Here is a 20,528-nt window from a genome sequence, read left to right as displayed (position 1 = left end):
GAAGTTGAAGTTGAAGTTGATTATACTCGCACAATCCAGTTTAACAATAAATGACAATACTATAAGAACTTTCACCCTTACAAAGCGTAAGTCAACCCTAAAAAGGGGTTGCATACAGATGAAATAATAATATTGTGTATTGACCCGTAGCGTTACGATCAAGGTCAAGTTCAAGGGCGGGGGAGCCCTTACGCAAGTTCCACAGGTAGGGAACGATACGCATTACCCCGAACTTGGAAGTTTGGAGAACTTTGGGTAATGTAAGATATGAATTATACAATTGAATATGCAAATTCCGAAAGGGCACATGTCCGAAAATGTAAAAAGTTCAGGAAAAGGAAATTTTCTAAAGTAGTGTAAAAAAAAAATATTAATTTTTGGGATAGAGTTTGAGTTTAATTAGCAATAGAAAATTACAGATGTTTTGTTGTTATTTGATATTATATATACATTTTTCGATATAGATCTAGATATATTTATGAGATGTGCCCTTTTCGAAATTGCAGATTCAATTGATGAATAATGTACTTGATTGTTAGTTGTGTTAGTGTTTTATAATATTTGATCTTGTGTGCCTTGAAGTGTATTAAACTTTTGAAATGAGGGAAATAGGTAGAGTTGTTCTAATGAGGAGGCAAAATCCACTTCGAATTGCTTATACTGGATTGATTACAAGTATTTGATTCTACAAATTGACTCGGCATTTTCGCATGAGATTATTAGATTTCAATTTATTGTCATAATGCGGGACACGGGCATCTACTACTGAATTTATATCTTAGTCCACCACGCTGACACACTTCACATATACTAAGTAATCTATTATTTAATAGAGCATAATGCTAGACCAGTTTCTGCTTAATTAGCGAAGGCATGAGCTTATCTAAGGCGGGAAAGCGTACTAAGGCCCGTTTCCACGTGTTTACAAACACGCTGCGATACGATGTCACGTGGAGTGGCGGCGCGTGTGCCAGTTTGTTAGGAATTAACTTGAATTAAGATCATTTTGTTTAAGCACTGCTCAATTGGGGTAGGCCCATTTAGGGATACAATTTCCCACAACCGTTTCTTAGTCGTAGTTAAGTTACTATTATCGGTTATTTTTGTAATGCAATTTAGACATAATAAAAGATTAAAGTTTCTTAATTAATAATGCGTGTTTAGTAAAAATAAATTCTAAATACAACAACCAAAGACCAACATCATGTTCATAATTAGTTCTACATGGTAGCAGTTTATCTTAATTATCTGTTACTGTAAACTAAGTAATAAGCGACGTCTAATACTACTTCCAGAGATAAGAATGCACATAAAACTCTCAATCGTTCGATGCAAATTGCTTGTAAACATTGTGTAAACATAAAAAGCATAAAAGTCATAAGTAGCTGTTATCGCTGCCCGGACGTGCGTTAATCAGTATTTGTAAATACACATGGCGTGAAGGAGCACGTGATGCTTGCGTTTGGACGCTCGGCGTTTCCGCGTGTGATTTTTGTGAGTGTATACGGACCTTTAGGTATTTAGATTATGGTTTTTATACATTGAAGAATAGTTTGTTGGTACTATAATAGTTCCGAATGTACATTTAGTGTTGAATATTTTCCTTGCAAAATATGTCTTAAGAAAATGTAAATTTTGGTACAGTCAGCAGCATAAATTTATTGCTTAAAATCTCGTATATTGAAATGAACAAACAAAACGGTAAACCGATCGTACCGAACACCAAATTGTTTGTGAATTAGGTAAAAAGCATCGCAATTAGTGTGCGGGCCGCGGTCGCTGTGTTCACGGCTCGGCGGCTCTCTCTGCATTGTTTTATAAATCAGTTGACACTTGAGTATTTTCTATACGTGCGGTAAAGTGACCCCGCTGCATCTGATGGTAAGAAGAGTAGCGTCCAATAGAATGTCGATTGACGGGAGATTAACCCTCGACAGTCGCCACAATTATGCCGGCCTGTTGGAACCGGAACAAGGTGATCCGGGAAAGCGACACATTTCTTAAGCCACTATGGCGGGTTTTAACAGCTTGTGTACGGTCGCTATCCTGGCGGATATAAAATATATCCTACCATCAAGAAAAGTGGGTGTATGTTCTGTAGAGTTTAGGTTACATTTTATTTTTATGGCATCCTAAAGTCTCGGTCGATAATCGTTACAATTTTACTTCATCGGAGAATCCTAACCACCATAATGTATTTATGTGCCGGTACCTATGTATATGACTGCTTCGGAGATGTAGTTGTATTGCATGCGAGGTAGAACAACCGCTCTGAGGTCCTGGGTTTGAATCTGATGAAGTGATATTGGATTCGCTGAGTACCAGTTCGGAGTCTGGCAGCCGAAGACGCAATAAGCTCGTCCCTATAATATCATGAAACGGAATACAGATGGCGAAAAGTAAATGTCTTGGTTGCACCTTCATCAAGCAATTTGAGAAGTTATTTGTATTTGTTTTATCTATACAAAATATTAGTAAGCTAGAAAATTTAAGATAAATTATTAAGACTTGTGAATGGTGATCTCAGGTTATGGAAATTATTCATATTAGGACAATATCATGTAGGGATATGGGTTTTTCCACGATGAGTATGAGTGGAGTTGTTTTCGAGGAAATCAATAAAGCCAGCGTTTTATGTAGCTTCGAAAATATATTTATATACCTTACTTTCCTTGTGTCCATACGCGTAATAATTTTTCCAGAAATAAAAATAAGAAAATTAGAATACAGATTCTGTTTGAAGTAGCGTATATTATTAATGAAACTTTAAAAAATCTATTCAGAATAACAAAAATACAGAAACAAATATTTGTCGTTGAATATAAAATTAAACTTGTACTAAACAATTAGTTAAATCAGTGTCTTCAAAACGTTATTTTGGAAATTTAATACATAAGTGAGCATTTAGAAAGGCTTTTTTGAAAATACTAGAGGTTAATCTATTCAAATGTGTTTCAAAGGAACTCGGGAACCGTCACACAGTTGGACAATTTTCTCGGTACGGAAACATCGTGCAGCCGAAATAGTAGATAATAAAGGGACTTTTTTTTTGCTGTGTGTCATAGTATACGGAACCTTAACAAACTAGGTGTTGCCTGCGGCTCTGCACGAAAAGTTTTTGTGGCCTATGAGTGCTATAGGCTTAGGAAGTAATATATCTAAGTGATTTTTTTAAGTTTAGTAGTTCTCGAGATAAGCACGTTAAATCAAACTCTTTAGCTTTATAATAAGTCTGTTTTTTGTTTAATTTCGTGTAGTGGATACCGTCCAGAAAGCTGCTCGCCTGATGGGAGGAACACTGGTGGTACTATTCAGGACTTCGAATTACTAAGCACTGCGTCATGCGTGGTATCCACTGCGCTTGTCATCCTGAGACAAAATGTGAAGTCTTACGATGCCCAGTAATAATACTGGCTATCATTTAAACCATTTATTTTTCTACAAACACATAAAATCAACAGAAACAATTTATAAAAAGTGCATGCAGTCAACTATATATAGTCTAACTTTTAAAAATTTCGCAAAGCTATGCTTAGTTAAAACACAAATTTACTCGATCAGATGTAAGTCAAAACCTTACCTTACTTACCTTTTAATAAGGTTTAAACTAGAAACCGGTGATATGGTAGGTATTTAAGCATTTCTTAACCACCTCTTAACGCTAAAACAAGTTTATAAGTAAAACTGTTAATGTATACAACGGATTTATTGCATTATTTATTTGCTTACTAAGTGTATAATAATTGCTGTTGTTTTATGTTCTTATGACTTAGTAGTCCTTTTCAAACATTGCAAATTTGGGGGCATATGTGAGGATAAATGTGGTAGAAGGGTTACCACCAGATTTATATACGTTGTTAAACAGCACTGACTGACTTAACAATATCATCTCCAACTAGACAAAATCCACAGTTAATAATAAAATATAATAATATCAGCCCTGTATTATATACTTGCCCACTGCTGAGCACGGGCCTCCTCTACTACTGAGAGGAATTAGGCCTTAGTCCACCACGCTGGCCTAGTGCAGATTGGTAGACTTCACACACCTCCGAAATTCCTATAGAGAACTTCTCAGATGTGCAGGTTTCCTCACGAAGTTTCCTTCACCGTTAAAGCGAACGATAAATTCACAAAGAATACACACATGATTTTTTAGAAAAGTCAGACGTGTGTGCCCTTGGGATTTGAACCTGCGGACATTCGTCTTGGCAGTGCGTAATAATAACATGGAAGTTATAAAAATTTTCCCCTAACCGACATCGGCCATACCGCTAGGAAGTGACGGCAGATTAGCTAAACTAGAAAGGGCTTTAAGCACCGTTTAGACAAATTGCCAATTGACGGTAAGTGGTGAACGGTGGCTCTCCGTCACGGTGGCGAGCAGACGTGGTCAGTGGTAGCGTGCATAATGAAGTGAGGTTTTCCGCTTTGAATGGTATGAGGGTAAGGAATGCAATTTGCGTACTTTCCTTGTAGACTTTTCCGCGTGTTCGTTTATTTAAAAGTTTGCGGGATAAGCTTATCAAATGTATTTGAAATAGACTTTGTTATTGAGGCATAGCGTAGTTTTTAATTTGCGATTTTTTTTGAAAGGATTGTGGATTGATAAATATAATTTTTAATTTATTTTGTACAATATGTGATATTATAATTTTGTTTACGCTTTCTTAATTCATAGAGTTAATATACTATTTTGAGAACTACACAATAATTACTAACACAAAAAATGTTATAGTATTATTCCAAAAAACTTCAACCGCCTCACTGAAAGTTGATTAAATAATAACTTGTACAGTTAATGAAACTAATTTTATAAAGTAACTAATCTGTGGTGTAATTTCACGCGACGCGTTGCGCGGGCGCAGTTGACTCAGCAGTTTTTGCCCCAACTTAATTGGCCGTTGGCTGCTTATACAATTCCGGCGTATTTTATATGTAAACTATTCAAAAGGTAATGGGATTAAATTTTGACAGTCTTTGGAGTTATTAAACCGGAGGATACAATATTGTAAGTAAAAGTACAAGGTAGTATGTTTCGGACGAGCTACATGCTCGTCTCGTCATTCAATTGCATTAAAAAAGATATCATTTCTCGTCAGGTTTAAAATAATGTTTTGTTTTACAACGTTGCCAGTACGCTTAAAAACATTCAAAATCAAAATTTTGAACCATTTCTTCCATTAAATATATTAACACGAATCAATCCGTGTACCTATTGAGAAAATTTAAAATAGCTAGTTTTACATTTATTTTATTATAAAATTTTAATTGAATTAATTTTGCTAAATTAGTTATTTTGATACATAATGACCAGTTTTGAGTCAATTCTCTACAACGTGACTGACTCAGCGCCTTTTTTCTTGTGCCTAATTGTCCGTGCTGTAGGCAGCCGCCGGACAAATTAAGTTATTACTTGGAGAGTTCGTTCACTAATATGGAACATTTTCTTTATGGACATTACAGACTAGTTTGGTATTTTTTATTATCAAAGCAAATTTCATATAAGGTCAAAAATCGGTCAACTCTATTTTTCTTATTTATGTGTGGCAAAGTGACCCTGGTGATGGTAAGAGTGGCCACCAATAGAGTGTCGACTGACGAGCGATGATGTCGCCTCGCCAGTCGACACCATTATATTTTTCTACTTCTGTTTTATTATGAAGATGTAGGTAATATATTTAATGTATATATGGATTCTATATGAATTATAACTAGAACCTATTGTGCGATTTGCAATTCCTCGACAACATCATAGTCACAAATTATTAGAATCCAGGGTTGTCACTTACAAAATAAATTTGTGTAAACAAGCAACCATCCTCTCCAGTCCAAAATTGGGTAAGATATACCACTTACACTCCAGGGTTGTCTCAGTTACAATAGTTAAAATCCCAGGGTTGTCACTACTCAGACATGGTACAATAGAGCACGCAAGTGTCTAGCGCACGTCCTTGACCTTACGGCGAGAGATGCACCACATTTGCATACGTGCGCGGCCGATGCGATTACGAACAGGTTCCGAACGCGCCGATCAACTGGTTCTACGGTACTGTTACACGCATAAGTGTTGGCGTTTTTTTTTACGGTTGGTATGTTTTAATCGGTTTTACGGAATTAAAGATTAACATTTTTTCCAATTTTTTTTTGTTGCCGTTCTTTATTTTGTGCATAATTTATGATAAATATTAATAAAATGTATATTTTTATGATATATAGCAATTATTATTTACTACGCGATGTAGTTGTTATTAAAATATTATTTTAAAAAAAAGTACCTATGTAATAAAAAAATAGAATGTTGGCTATAGGCTATTTAATTTTTTTATTACTATTTTTTCTTCTTTACGTAATATTTAATATTATTTAGAAATTAAACGCGTGTTGCGTAATTAACATAAGCTAAATAGACTGTTATATCTCGCATTGTCTATAAGTTAGTATAATTTGCATAAATTATACATGCTTTTTCTTTAATAGTACGTTTTAGCTATGTATTTATAAATATAAACACAATTTCGCGTCACTGTAAGTAAAAAAATGACGTGTTAGAATTCCCCTTGAAAATAACTAATACTTTTTTTTGTTACTTGTTTCTATTGTCTTGTAAATTTTAACGTTATTAATTATTCTTTATAAATTTTACATTTCTTAAATTTTAAGATTTTATCAACAGTTTTATCAATACGTGGAAACAGTTTTACGTAAAACATCAGGAATCTCAATCGTAATTGTTCTTTGGGCTTCATAATCATCAGATACACTGTACCGAGTTTTAGTCATTATTATATGTCCCAGAAGATGTAAATTGCAATGCCAAATCATTTAGTTTCCTAATAGGAAAACTTTGCGTAAGTTATTAATATAAAGATCGAATTAAGGACGTTGGTAGCATTCCTTAAGTTTTTTTGTCTTTACAATTTTAAGTGTACATATGGCACTTCTAAATAGTTTTGATAAGATTATTTTTATTTATTATTATTAAATGACATTGAAGTAAAAATGAGTAAGCATTTTTTTCAAGTTTGTATGAATATGTTTATAAAAGGTACAAAAGATATTTTTTAAGCATTTTTTTTTATTTTTTAACAGTTCTGTGCATGTCAGTACCCGTCTGCGGCAAAAGGGCGGGTATTAGCAATAAAAATCTCCACTCGAATGTAATCGAACACATAAATTTATTTGTATCGATAGTCTAACACTTTTAAATTATTTTAATAAAACTTATTTTTGAGATTTTATCGCCGTTTTTTGGATTATAAATTTCTTCCGTTTTGAAGACTTTATGTAGCCTTATGGTCACCGGGGAGGGGCTTTTAAATTAACTTAGTTATATGTTACTATGTCGATATATATGATCATGTTTATCTAAGTCTATTGTTCCTGTAAGAAATTATATTGGGATAGACCACAATATATTATTATACTAAAATAAAAATTTCCCGTAGTTTCAGTTTGGCGAGGAGTAATTATTAATATTAGAAAAGAAAAAGTATGTCAAAAAATATTTATTTCATCAAAAGTATATGTCACAATGGTCTCTATAATTTGTTTCCTCTTAGTGCGGTCGGAAGTAAAAAAAAAAAAAATTGAGTCTAAACACCAGCCAGCTTCGTTTCTTCGAAAGCTTTTAATTTTCCTTTTTTCTCCAAAAGTCAAAACTTGAAATTAAATTGTTATAAAATAAATTGTGCAATTCTCTACATTTTGACACGACCTCTCAAATCAAGTAACAGAAGTCCTGTTGTAATGTGTACTAGTCCCTGCCTACCCTTTAGGATATTAAACCGTGATGTTATGTAGAAGTGTGCGAGGTATTTCGGTTTGCCCCCTGGTCATCGCACTTGACCGGAGACGTCCCACGCCACGTCTGAATGCGGTCTCCGCTAAAACCCGTTTGCAAGCTGCTTATCGGTTATTCTATATAAGATGCATCAATTCGTACGTTTGTATGATATCATAAGTTTATTAGGTGAGTGTGTGACTACGATTGTTTTCGTTTCATTGTGTGTGCAAAATTTGAAAATTAAAACAGAGTATAAAGGAAATGGAGTACAAAAAATACATTGAAATAAAACTATTGTACGAATTTTATTAAGGTTCTTTATATTGTAATTAGCTCCTGGCTTGTCGAAGACTGTAGCCTTCATGGATTGTAGTGTTGATTGTCCGAAAAGTCAAAGTTACAATATCTACCTACATTTTATAATTAAAAATACAATTGCGGTTTTAAGTGATTTCTTGAGGCCGACCATTAGACGACCTAGGAAACATAGCAGGATTACATTTAAATATTACTATATCGTTTTCTGAAAATCGCAGTAATAATTAAGCAACTATTACTTACCGAAATAGATTTAGGTAAAAACCAATTACAATTATGTATTCTAATTCTTGTGACTGAATTTATTTTAAATTTTCCTCCCAATACTCAATATTAAAAATGAGTAATCTACCACGCTCAGCCATACGGATCAATATAGAGTAATGATTTTAAATGATTTGTTGGCTCGTAAATGGCTCGTGTATGATTTTTTTTATTGCTTTAAATGACGAGATGAGCTTACCGTTTGCCTGATGGTAAGCGATACGACCGCCCATAAACAGTAGAATCACCATCCAACACCTTCACTTGAAGAATTACAAAGTATTGTTTGGTATTCCACTGCGCTCGCCATCCTGAGATATGAGATGTTAGTCTTATTATGTCCAGTAGTTACACAGGCTATAATGTCCTTCAAACCGGACCGTATACATATATTAAATAATAAAAATAAATTTATAAAAATTCGATCTGCTTGACATATGCAGCTTAAGATGGCTTTAGAGACATGTAATTTGTACGCGACTTCCTTATGTATCGTGAGCACTAATAAAGAATTTTGGATATTCGTCCTCGAAGACGGTTGAATCCGTTAAAAAAAGTACATTCTGTACCAAGATTTCTAGCTAGCTCTGCAGCCTTGGTCAAGTACATTTTCTAACTATCTGACTTGGAGTTGACGGAATAAGTAAAACAATAATTTCTATAGGAAATATTTTAACTTATGCTATTTAAATGGATTTGAAAAGTCTGAAACCAATTTGAAAGGTATTCCAAAGTCCACTAATTAATATCTATTGTCACTTATTTTGTTTGGTCTTATTATTCTTATTAGACCAATGCGGGCATTGTAGTTACCGCCAGACCTGTGCTTGACCCTGCGCAAGCGCACCCGAATAAACTAGTTATAACAAAGTATAAATATAAGCTTTGTAACTCATGTCTCGCTGCAATTCTAGTCTTAGAATCAAATAAAATACCTATTTAAATATATTTTATACTCATTAATTCATTTTGCATGCATGGCGGCGCATTTAACTGGTTTCCTTGCAGCCGTCTGCTATGAATATATGATTTATATTACTTGTGAATTTTGATTCTTAAGGATTTAGTTCTGATATAAAGAGGTCAGTAGGCAGTATATAGAGGTAAATTTTAAGATAGGGCAGCTACAGCAGCTATCTTAACTGCTACAAGAAAACTAATCTGTACTGCATTCACAGATTTTGGAAATTAGATACAGTTAACAAAAAGGGCAATTTATGCACAAAAAAGAATACTAATCGACCCTGTATAACAATTATAGATAAACACGGTTATTTAAAGTAGGAAATTGTTGGCTAACAAGAACAGTGCAATACAGACTTACGTAACTTTGAAAATTTTGAATATTTTATTAATAATTAATTTATATCATGATGGTTTTTATCAATAACAACTGATTAATCTGTCTAGTGAAAAAGATAACGTGGTAGGTTATGTTACTTATTGCGAGATGTAACAAAGCTGGCATTTTATGTTAGTTTTCTATCCTACGTGTTATTTAATTAGGGAATATATTTAGTTATGAGCAGTCTCTAAAAGACTTCTAGTTTAGACCATAGCGAAATTATAGTGGGGTCGAAATGTCTTGAATCGAGACGAAAATTGTACTGCTATGCCGTTGTTTTTTGATGGTAGATATCTTGAATGCAGTAGTGTTTATGTACTATTGTGTTCCGGTTTGATGAATGACTTTGAGAAAGGAATTGTGCTGTTGTGCCTTTGTTTTTGGTGGTAGGTCTCTCGTATGCAGGAGTGGTTATGTACTGTTGTGTTTCGGTTTGAAGGACATTGCCAGCGTAATTACTGGTTATTGTGAGACTTAATATATCTCTCACGGTGACGAACGCAGTGGAGTGCCACGCAGTTAATTGAAATCGAAGTTCTATATTGTTTTGCTACTGTTTATAGGCGGTTATCTCGCTTCAGGGTAGTAACAGGCTCGTCTCGTCATTTAACTTAAAAAAATCTTGACGCTGGTGCTGGCGACTGACGTGCCCGCGATGTTAATTAAACAACTGTTGGACTCCACTTAAGTATCCATAATATTCCACTATCTGATATGCCAGATATCTGATATTCTTAGTAAAAGCCAGGTCAAAAGTACCTGGAATGCATGAAAAGATTGATGAGGGTGGAGGAAGCGAGACAAGTACGCCAGAATCGTGCAACGTGGCAATCCATAGTTTCTGCCTACCCCTGTGGGATAGAGGTATGATACTATGTATGTATGTACTATTCCACTTATAGCTCAATAAAACCTCCATAAACACAGGATAATGAAAAGTTCCACAAGACAGGTTGCATCATGTTTCTTAACTTCCAAGTAACAATTTTTAATATCAACATATTTAAATAATAAAATAAGTGATATCAGATTGAAATGTTAAATCGATCATAAACTATGATTTTTTATTATGACCTCATAAATGTTTGGTGCAAAGTTATGAATAACTTAAAACTAGTGTTAATAATTTTTGGCAAAGTGACCCCTCGGAGATGGTGAGTAGAGTGGGGTCTAATAGAATGTCGACTGACAAGAGATGATTACCCCTCAGCAGTCGACACAATTATGCCGGCCTGTTGGAACCGAATATACACAGGCTGATCCCGGAACGCGACACTTACGTGGGCCACTGTGGCGGGTTTTAACACCTTGTGTACAGCGGTGGCTATCTGCGCGGATATAAAATATATTCTACCACCAGCAAAATTACATACAAATAAAATTGTCGAAGATTAATCTCGGAAATATTTTGTATACGCCTGTATTTTGTACAATAGCTAATTAGCATATGTCGCGTCCCGTGATTAACAAGTGCGCATTTATAGAACAATAACTCAATGAATTTTAATTTTGATGTGCTTAAATATTTTCTTGCTGTTACAAACATTGTATTACTTCCAGTATATTTATTATGAATTTGTTTAAATATTTTTGTTGCTGACCATACAAGATTGAGCAGGTAATTCGGGCGACTCTCGACTCTATGTCTCTTGTTAGTCAACTTTGTTTCGGACTATACTCTACCAGGTCCGGTTCACAAACATATCAGAAAAAAACATATCATATTTGTACAAAATAGAGCACAAATTTGCATCAACACAGGAGGCTGCTATCTGCACATATAATTGACTCAAACCTTTTATTTTTATAAATATTATACAGATTTTATAAGAATACATCTTAATATTCATTAAAAAAGGAAACGTCATAAATGTTTAAAGCATTGCCTTTAGTCTTTCCAAGAATTAATGTCTGCATATAATTTTCGAAAAGTACAGGTTACAGGAAATAAAAATAGAATTTTAAAATACTTTAATTAAAATCTACGTAATATAATAATTATCGAGCAACTATGTTGAGTAAATTTGGTTTGTTTTTTATTACTCGTGGCATCTTACAAATACGTCAGTAATATTTAATGCCACTGACTGACAAAATTGTAATATAGTTAATTTTTAAAATTTCTAAGTGTTTTAAAGTAACTGATCCATGCTGTAGACATACTTGTCTATAGAATGAACAAGCAAGCTTGACTGATATAGTATGTCTTACAGAAAATCAACTTGAAATATAAACTGTTGCTTTTGTGTTTAAAAAATATATTTTATTTGTTATCGATTATTGGTCTATAAATGATATGATTCACCAGTTTTATTAATTGTTCGTGGTCGCTGATGACGTCAGATATTGAAAACCTGTCCAGAACCTGCCTTAACAAGCTAGTTCTACAACCTACCGTCAAAGGTTAAGATGGACCCTCATCTTCAAATTTCGGGAAGACAGCTTTATATTATCTATTGCATCAAGGTAGAAAGGTGATCAACCATTATTGTCTATCGAATAGCACCATAATCGTGCAGTTGATAGTAATATTCAAATGGGATTGGACGAGGCTTCCGGTGGGCATCTCGTCGGCACTTTTTGCGCGGCGCGCTCGTCAAGGACAGCAGACAAGCAAGTTACCGGTCTTTGCGTACTATATTATAAACTTATAATCTAAGTATTCTATTTATGAAAAGTTTGTTAGATGTTTGTTGAAACTAGAAGGAAAAGAAAAGTATAGCAATCGATGAATGATGGAGGATATTGCGTAAACTATTATTGGATATGTAAAAATAAATTGTTTATAATTATTTTCGAAGTTAGTCACCTGATTGTATCTTTTAAGGTTTTTTAAAATAAATCAAGATCATATAAATGAAATAGAAATTGCTGGCTCCGAAATGAATTCTATCACACATAATTACATCACGTGTAACCTAGAGTACATATTTCCTTTTTGTACAAACATACAGACGCGACACCGTTCTCCAGATATAAATGAAGCATGAAAAAAATTAAATAGATTTTTTTGCAATAGTTCGAAATGACTTTTCGATAGGTGATGATGAATTTTAATGATTTTTTGCAGCCCCTTGATGAGGCGTATGATTGGTACTTTTGTTTCGCTTCGACAGTTCATATCAATTCTCTTGTTATTTTTCCCGCGTATTTCTATTTGAGACGGTAAAATATTGTTGCAAATTATGCAATTGATGCGAATGAATTGAGATAAATTGTTCTTTGTTTTGTGTCGTGAAAGCGAAGTTTTTAAGGCTTTCTTAACGCTGTTGCAAAGAATTTTAATATTAATTTCAGTGACGCTACTTAAGTGCATTTATTATTATTTTTTATGACGGCAGCCAACAAACATATTTTGGTATTAATTTGTTTTTGGTCACAATGACGTTCATCTAATTCTGATTTGTCGGTTACAAGACGTCGATACGCTGATATATTGATTTTTAATTGACTAAAACAGGAGTTTTTTTATTAGTCACCAAATCCAAAATTGATAACCAGTGTACAGGTGATATTAACTTTTTTTTGGGTTTTTAAAATCGTTTTTATTTTATATTATTATCGTAAATATAAAATATTAATGTTATTTTAAACCAAGAGTTTTTTAAATTCATTAGTTTCATTGTCCTGCAAGTACAACTTGAAGTTCCTCACACATTTGATAACAAATACAGAAAATTGTATTGGAGCTTTAAGCTTCCTTGCAATCTACTATCATACATCCCTTATATGCTCGTGCTTGGACTTAAAAGGTAAGTAGAGATACAAATTGACTACAAGCCTATCATTGCGCGCAAATGCATATAAATCTTCCATTTATCGTTATATATTATAAAACAAAGTCCCTCGCCGCTTCTAAGCGCGATAAACTCAAAAACTACCAAATATATTTCGATTTTTGTTATGAAGATAGTTTGAGACCCTGGGAAGGACATAGGCATTTTAATTTTAATACAGGGACTTTTTTCTATTTTTTTAAAGGCTGTCAATGACGAGACGAGGTTGCCCATAAACAGTAAAAACACCATCCAACACCTTGAAATACAAAATATTGTTTGGTATTCCACTGCGCTCGCTATCCTGAGATTCCAACTACGTAAAGCTGCGAGAAAGCTGATTCTGAAATATAAGACATAATTTACCAATATTTCTAATTATCCCGTGACTGATAGGCGTTACCACTAAACACCATGGTTATGGCCGCGTGAAAACTGATCAACATTTTTTTTTTAATTAGTCTCTCTCCGCCGATTATGGCGTGTAATTTACGAATTTTGTTACACTTGATGATCAATTTTGTGATGAGCTTCCGATTTTGCTTCAGAGTTAACGTTAAAGTTTATAAATTTTAGAGTAAAATAAGGTTTGTTACACTGGTTTAGTGTAGTTGGTTGTCTTAAGATATATTTTAAAGAAGTCTTAGTCATAATTTGTGGTTTTCAATAATTGTATTGTGCAGTTGTTTTAATCATCAAAATCAAAGGAAAAGGTTACCGAAAATTCAAATTACTTTGATTAGGTATTTTGGATAACCTGTCCGTTTCATATCTATATGGTTTTTGATAATTGTATTGAGCAGTTGTTTGAATCATCATTTTAGATACGGAAAAGGTTACCGAAAATCCAAATTACTTTGGCTATTGTGCATAATTCACCTGTTTTACTATTTATAATGTATACAAAGTTATTACATATTTAAATACTGGTAGAATGATAACGTCTCGTAAACTTCTTATGGATTTCTCAACAATCTTTTCTCGAAACTTAGTATTGACACATAGTAGAACTTTTCAATTTATAAACATTGTTAGCAATTTGTTTGTTTTTTTTTGTGACGTTTAATACTTGGTTACCTATAACGTAAATTTACTATCGCTTCATACTGAAATGAAAGAATTAAATTTATATAAGTTTGATAATTATATTTTATGTAGTTAGCTTTTCTGGATTACGTGAATAATAATTATTAGTTTGTCCGTACTTCAAATTATCATTTTCGTTTTTTTTATTTCATTTCATCACCATGAGACATTAAAGGATGCTCTGAATACTAAATAATTGAAATTAAATGCGGTTAGTAATTATACTTGCGGTTCTATATATGTGAAAGTTCTGATTTTTTCTTTGGGATGCATATTCATAAATATGCATCCCAAATATAATCCCAATGAGGATCCATCTAAAGTTTGTATTATACAACAAATTAAATATTTCTTTTATACATTGTTATTTTCACGAAATACACGTAATTCCACTACCTATTTAAAGAATAAAGGTGTTTAATAAAGTTAAAGGTATTAATATATTGTCCGACGGCGTTTAACATTTGGTTTATAAATATGCGGAAAATTTATTTATTTGTACTCTAGATTACAATCTTATTTATCGTTCGTTATTTATCCTGAAAAGAAGTAAACGCAAATTAACTCAGTACCAAATTTTTATATTAATTCTAAATATATTTTTTATTGTTACGACGTATCCCGTTTTTGAGTGAGTTTCTTACGCGACTTCTTCAAAGCGATAACAAGTTTCCAAGTGATAGATCCATATTGATTAAAAACAATTTAAATAAAGAAATGATTTAATTTAAGTATATTCTAATACCGCTATTTCTACTGTTCTCTAGTCACCTCAATCCATACACTAGATTTGTTCGTGACTATCTTGCAGTTCGAATATAATTCTGACCGACGAGAAACTTTTCTCAACTATTATAATATTGTTGTATGCATTATACATTTACTATATTAAAAACGAATATGTCTGCCTTTTTCTTGGCGGTGTTATGTTTGAATTCTGCGGGCCAGCTTCACCCATCATTGGTTATCATTCGAAACAAGAATGGCATGGTGTTTAAATTTCTCGCATTGGAGTAATAAGTCGTTCGTTCCTTTGTCCTTAATTAGGAATTCTAGGCTTAAATAAAACTAACTTAACAAGTATTCACGTATGGGACTAGCGTGGGTCTATAACTTCATAACTTATAAGAGAATGTCTTGCCCCAATAATAACGAATAAAATAAATAAGCTCATAAAGACATTCAAACTGCACTTGAAATATCAATACTTGTGAATATACTGGTTTTGGTTAAATAAGGCGGTTTAATACGGGTTATTATAGTGAGATGAAAGGAATGCATACTCGTTATTGAACTTGACCGACCACCGGCTTATAGAAGCAGGTAGCGGATTCACGTCCTGACTTTAACAAATATTATCATTTAAATATTGTGTTCAAATTAATGTGCATATGTGAATATGTCATATAAATGTTACGATTGCATAATTTTAAATTAATCATTGAATTTTCGTAGCAGATGCTTTATATTTTACATAAGTTGTATGTAATTATAGATAATAATTGATGAAAATGAATTATTCATGTTTATTTAATATTAAGTTATGGTTTTATTGTATGCAATGGGCGGGTTCTTGAAGTCGCGCGGCGCGCCGCCGTTTGCGTGATTGTTTCAGACACGGAAAACGTTTTGCGAAAATTTAAATTACTTTTATTGTCTATTGTAGATAATTTTATAATGTAAATAAGTATTTTAAATATTTATACTAGTGAAAATATAATAATGTTTCGTATACTTTGCTTAAGGACTTCCCTTGAATCTTTTCTCGAAGTTTAGTAGTAAACGTTGCGATAATTTAAATAAATATGAGAATGCAATTTCAATTCATTAAAATAATTTTAAAATATTATTATTTTTATATTAAAGAAGAATAAAATAATTTTATAAAATAAATTTGCTGCTGTGTGGTTTCTTAATTTGTGTAAACTGTAAACACAGTTTTTATTGTTGGTTCTCCATTTTTGAATTCACTTACCTGTGTGACAGTAGTCTTCTAAGTAGTGCCTCGCTGCTCGTTGAACTATCGAGTAGTACAAGCTGACAGAAGAAGCGAGCGCCATCTTCTCTTCTGTTCTATACCTATGTCCTCCGTCGGTTATACAGTTTGTTGTGTTACAGTTTCAAAATAAACATAATGTTCAACATAAAACTTGTGTAAGAAAACGAAAACCTAGTTTGAACTGCGTTTAGTTGCGGTTGTATATCGAAAAATATTTTTGCCTGTCGAATTTTATTTCCAAATGTTCACGGTGTTCCATTTTTGAATTAAACTTTTTTTTAAAATTGTAGTCCGAAATCACAATTTGCACATCCCGCGCCTCAACTACCGCCGTCCAAAAGTCTACGCGAAATGAAACACGTAATGTTAAAATAATATAAACGTTTGGAAGCGGCCGGCGCGCGCCGCTGCTGTTGCGAGACTGCCGCCGAGATACGGTTTTTTTTGTTTCCCTTCTACACGGAGGATGCGTTTGAAATTATTTCGGATTATCCGTTTGTTTTAGTGCAAGTATTATTTGGATTTAATGGTGAAAAATCAAGAACAAATTGAAATAATGACATCGAATAAGATCGATGTTTTCCTCTAAGACAAACTAAAACAGCCATGAAATTAACACTATTACAAAATATGAAGAATGTTTGATTGTTTAAATTAATTAAATTTAATTGCATATTTTTGTATTCATACAAAATTTCCGGTTGTTTTTTACTTGATTAATATCTAAGTAGTTAGGTTACTTCGTATGAACATTTTTATATTACCTGCGTCATAGATAGTAATAAAATGTAAACTAAAAACAGTATTATAAAGTTTATTTTTGGGTTAGCGAAATCCGTAAAGTTCTAATTAGATTCATATAAGCAACAACGAAAACAAATATGGCGGGTCTGTGAGAAAACGCGGGAAAATAAGTTTCCCGCCGAGACGCTACACTCGAGACGAGACACGCGTACGTAACGCAATGTTTACGTGAACCTTTTTTGTCCACTTGCCTCGTGCTTTTTTACATTAACCGTATTAACATTTTTACAAATGTAAACACTGACAGTTCTTTTATTGTATTTTTGAATGTTAAGTCTTTTTTGTATGTAATAATGTGCGAACATCGTGTGTAAATCAAAAGTGTTCCAAATTTGACTTTTATTGTTTTCTTAAATGTGTTCGAAATTCAAAATATCTTCTCGGATTCACTTTTTTAGTGTTCATGACTAACTTTACGGACAGTGTTATACGGCAATAGTGTTTTTATGTTTGTTATAAACATATCTGGTTTTTAATTAATTTATTATGCAGAATATTTAACCTGTCTGGTCTTAACGAGACAGAACTAATTTTAACCTGGAAGGATAAAGTTTTATGTTCATTTGTTAGACGTATGCTAATGAGGGTCTGATTGCATATAATGTTATATTTAATGTTAAAATTTTATTTGTAATTAGGGTTGGCGGTTCGGATAATATTTTATGTGTTACATCATGGCTTATCGTTCGCGTTAACATAATCAGCAGCGGCGACGCAATTATGACGAAACCCTTTTTAAAACCGATTCGCATAAAAATAAAGAAAAAATGAGAAAAATGTTCATCAACGCGACACGACACCCGCCCGCGACCCTTCCCCGCTCCCCCCTGTCCCATGCGCCCCGGGCGGCGGGTGGTGTGCAAGCGAGACCACAGCCGACTCGTATGTCGCCATCTCTTTTCTTGCATCTCGCGCCACCAAGTTTCATACGAAAACTACCCGCGGCGTGCATTTCTCCGGCGTTGTACGAACGTAACAACTGCATCACTCATCAAACGACGTTAAACCCTATCACTGGCCGTTTAATTTGAATTTGGAACATGAATTTCAAATTACATACGCCATTCTAGAATCGTATTTTAAGTTTCGGACTCTTGCAACTGTGAGTCACGCTCACATACAAGCTAAGCTAAGTTTAGCCCTCGTGCCGATGGGCTGCACTCACACACACGCGCGCGACTTCCTTGTACGGCCATCGGTGTGGGCGCGGCTTGCTAGTGTGCGTACAAAAGTTCGTACACAAGTTTTCGGACGACTTTCTTTGTGTCAGTGATTTTTTTCGCGTCATTGTGCATGTGTGCGCGCGCTCGGTGTGATTTTTTTCCATGTTTTTAATCACTCACACGTAGAGCGCGGATGTGTGGGGTGTGCCGGTGTGAGTGGACACCCGTTCTTTGTGCCCGGGGATTGTAAAAAAATGTCGTATTGGATGCTAGCAGCGCTAATGAATGATAGATACGAATGTGCCACGTTCTTGTGCACACAACGCAGCCGCGGCGAGATATCTCGTGTGGGATTTGCAAATGTCGAATGCTTTTTTAGTCGGTTTGCCATTTTCAATCATTGCTTTTGAATATCGAACGTCGGATGATATTAAGTTTCAGTACCTAGGTACTGTTAGTGCTTCGGAGTCTTCGCTAAGCCTCTGTTGAATCACGGTAGTCGTTACGTTAATACCTGAATTTTTTCAAACAAAAAGCCAGACTTTGATCTCGAAGTTTTGTACCGATTCAATTAGGTAGAACACATTTATGTCTTTTGAGTCGACATTTTAATATTCTATTTTTACTAGTCCTATCTCCTATTATCTTTTTAGATATTTTTGTACAAAATGCTATCAAAGAATGCATGTTTAAGAATAGGTTGATTCAATTAATCTTAAATGTATTAGCGATATCTATAAAATATATGATGGTACTTTGGCACATAAGATAAATTTTAGGTTAGAATAAAATAAAAAAAATATATAATGTTGCCATTCCTATTTTATTCTGATCCACTGCTGGGCACGGTGCTGGTGTTCTATAAGGTTCAAGGGCAATGGTCCACCAGGCTACCCTATTATAGGCTGGGTAGGCTTCAGATACATTCTAATACTTATGCAGAATTCTAAGATAGGTTTTCCTTTGCTGGTAAGTCGCTACATAATTGACAAAGATTATACGCGTAACTTTGATTGCAATCACATTTGGCAGTCCGAACGCGATATCGAATCTAGGACCTTACCAGTTTCAGAACAACGCCAACTAAATCAGAAGTAGATAAATTTATCCTCATGTATCTACAGGGCTTCAAACTTACTTACCTATCTACTATGATTAACTTTTACTAACTAAAACTGGTGTAGGTCTGACTAAAGATCATTTATAAATTAGGGTGACCCAATACACAAGTTTGGTAAACAAGAGAGTGATTCCTTCCTAACCAACTTACTCTATGTTTCTTCACTCTCATAGTTCGGTGAGACGGCGATCCGACATAACCGGAGACAGATCAGGCGCAGGACCAACGGCTTTGCGTGCTTTCTGAGGCACGGGGGTATCACACCGCCAACTTCCTGACTCCAAGTTGCAACTGAGTAATATTTAAGATGGAAAACCCAGTAACTATTACTTTTGGCCCGACGCGGGATTTGAACCCAGGACCTCAGCGCGGTAGTCAAAAGAGTATAAATAAACTGTCATATAGTATAGTATTTACTTGGACATTGTGAAATAGGCCGTTAATAATATTAGTTTTAGAACTGATAGTCTATGATTAAGGGCCTTATTTTAAAGTTTACGATGAACCTAAGACGTAACATTACAGTTCAAGTTTGTATTGAGACAGGAAAAGGGGTAGCAATACAACTCTTACAAAGTGGTAGATTTGTAGATATATCTATTAGTACTTTGGATCGGCTGAGGTTATACCACAGCCCTAAAATCCCTACATGACAAGATAGTTTCTAAAAAAAAATCTTCTATTGACTTACTATCTGGTTATAATACTGATAATAATTATACATATTTAAGTTAAGCCTTTAAGGGGTCTACGTGTTGGATCTATGTCCCCACGCAAACCTTCCAAAAAGTGATTTCCTGCAGGAAAGATGGGTATATCCTTAGAATATAATGGCAGTACTTTTATCAAGGTAAAACTATTTCATGC

The 20,528-nt window shown here is 34.0% G+C and overlaps 1 protein-coding gene across 2 annotated transcripts in view; it reads right to left on the bottom strand.

The window, feature by feature from the left end:
• LOC115445145 (zinc finger protein 774) overlaps positions 1-16,986 on the bottom strand; it is a 72,411-nt gene extending 55,425 nt beyond the window's left edge. For both annotated transcript variants that reach the window (XM_030171279.2, XM_030171280.2), the window contains exon 1: positions 16,551-16,986. In XM_030171279.2, the coding sequence (XP_030027139.1) occupies positions 16,551-16,635 (85 nt within the window). In that variant the 5' untranslated portion in view covers positions 16,636-16,986. The remainder of the gene's footprint in view (positions 1-16,550) is intronic.
• Between the last annotated feature and the right edge of the window lie 3,542 nt (positions 16,987-20,528).

Source organism: Manduca sexta, chromosome 15 (assembly GCF_014839805.1).
Source record: "Manduca sexta isolate Smith_Timp_Sample1 chromosome 15, JHU_Msex_v1.0, whole genome shotgun sequence".
In the NCBI taxonomy this organism is placed as follows: Eukaryota; Metazoa; Arthropoda; class Insecta; order Lepidoptera; family Sphingidae; genus Manduca; species Manduca sexta.
This window is presented reverse-complemented; position numbering and strand designations above follow the sequence as displayed.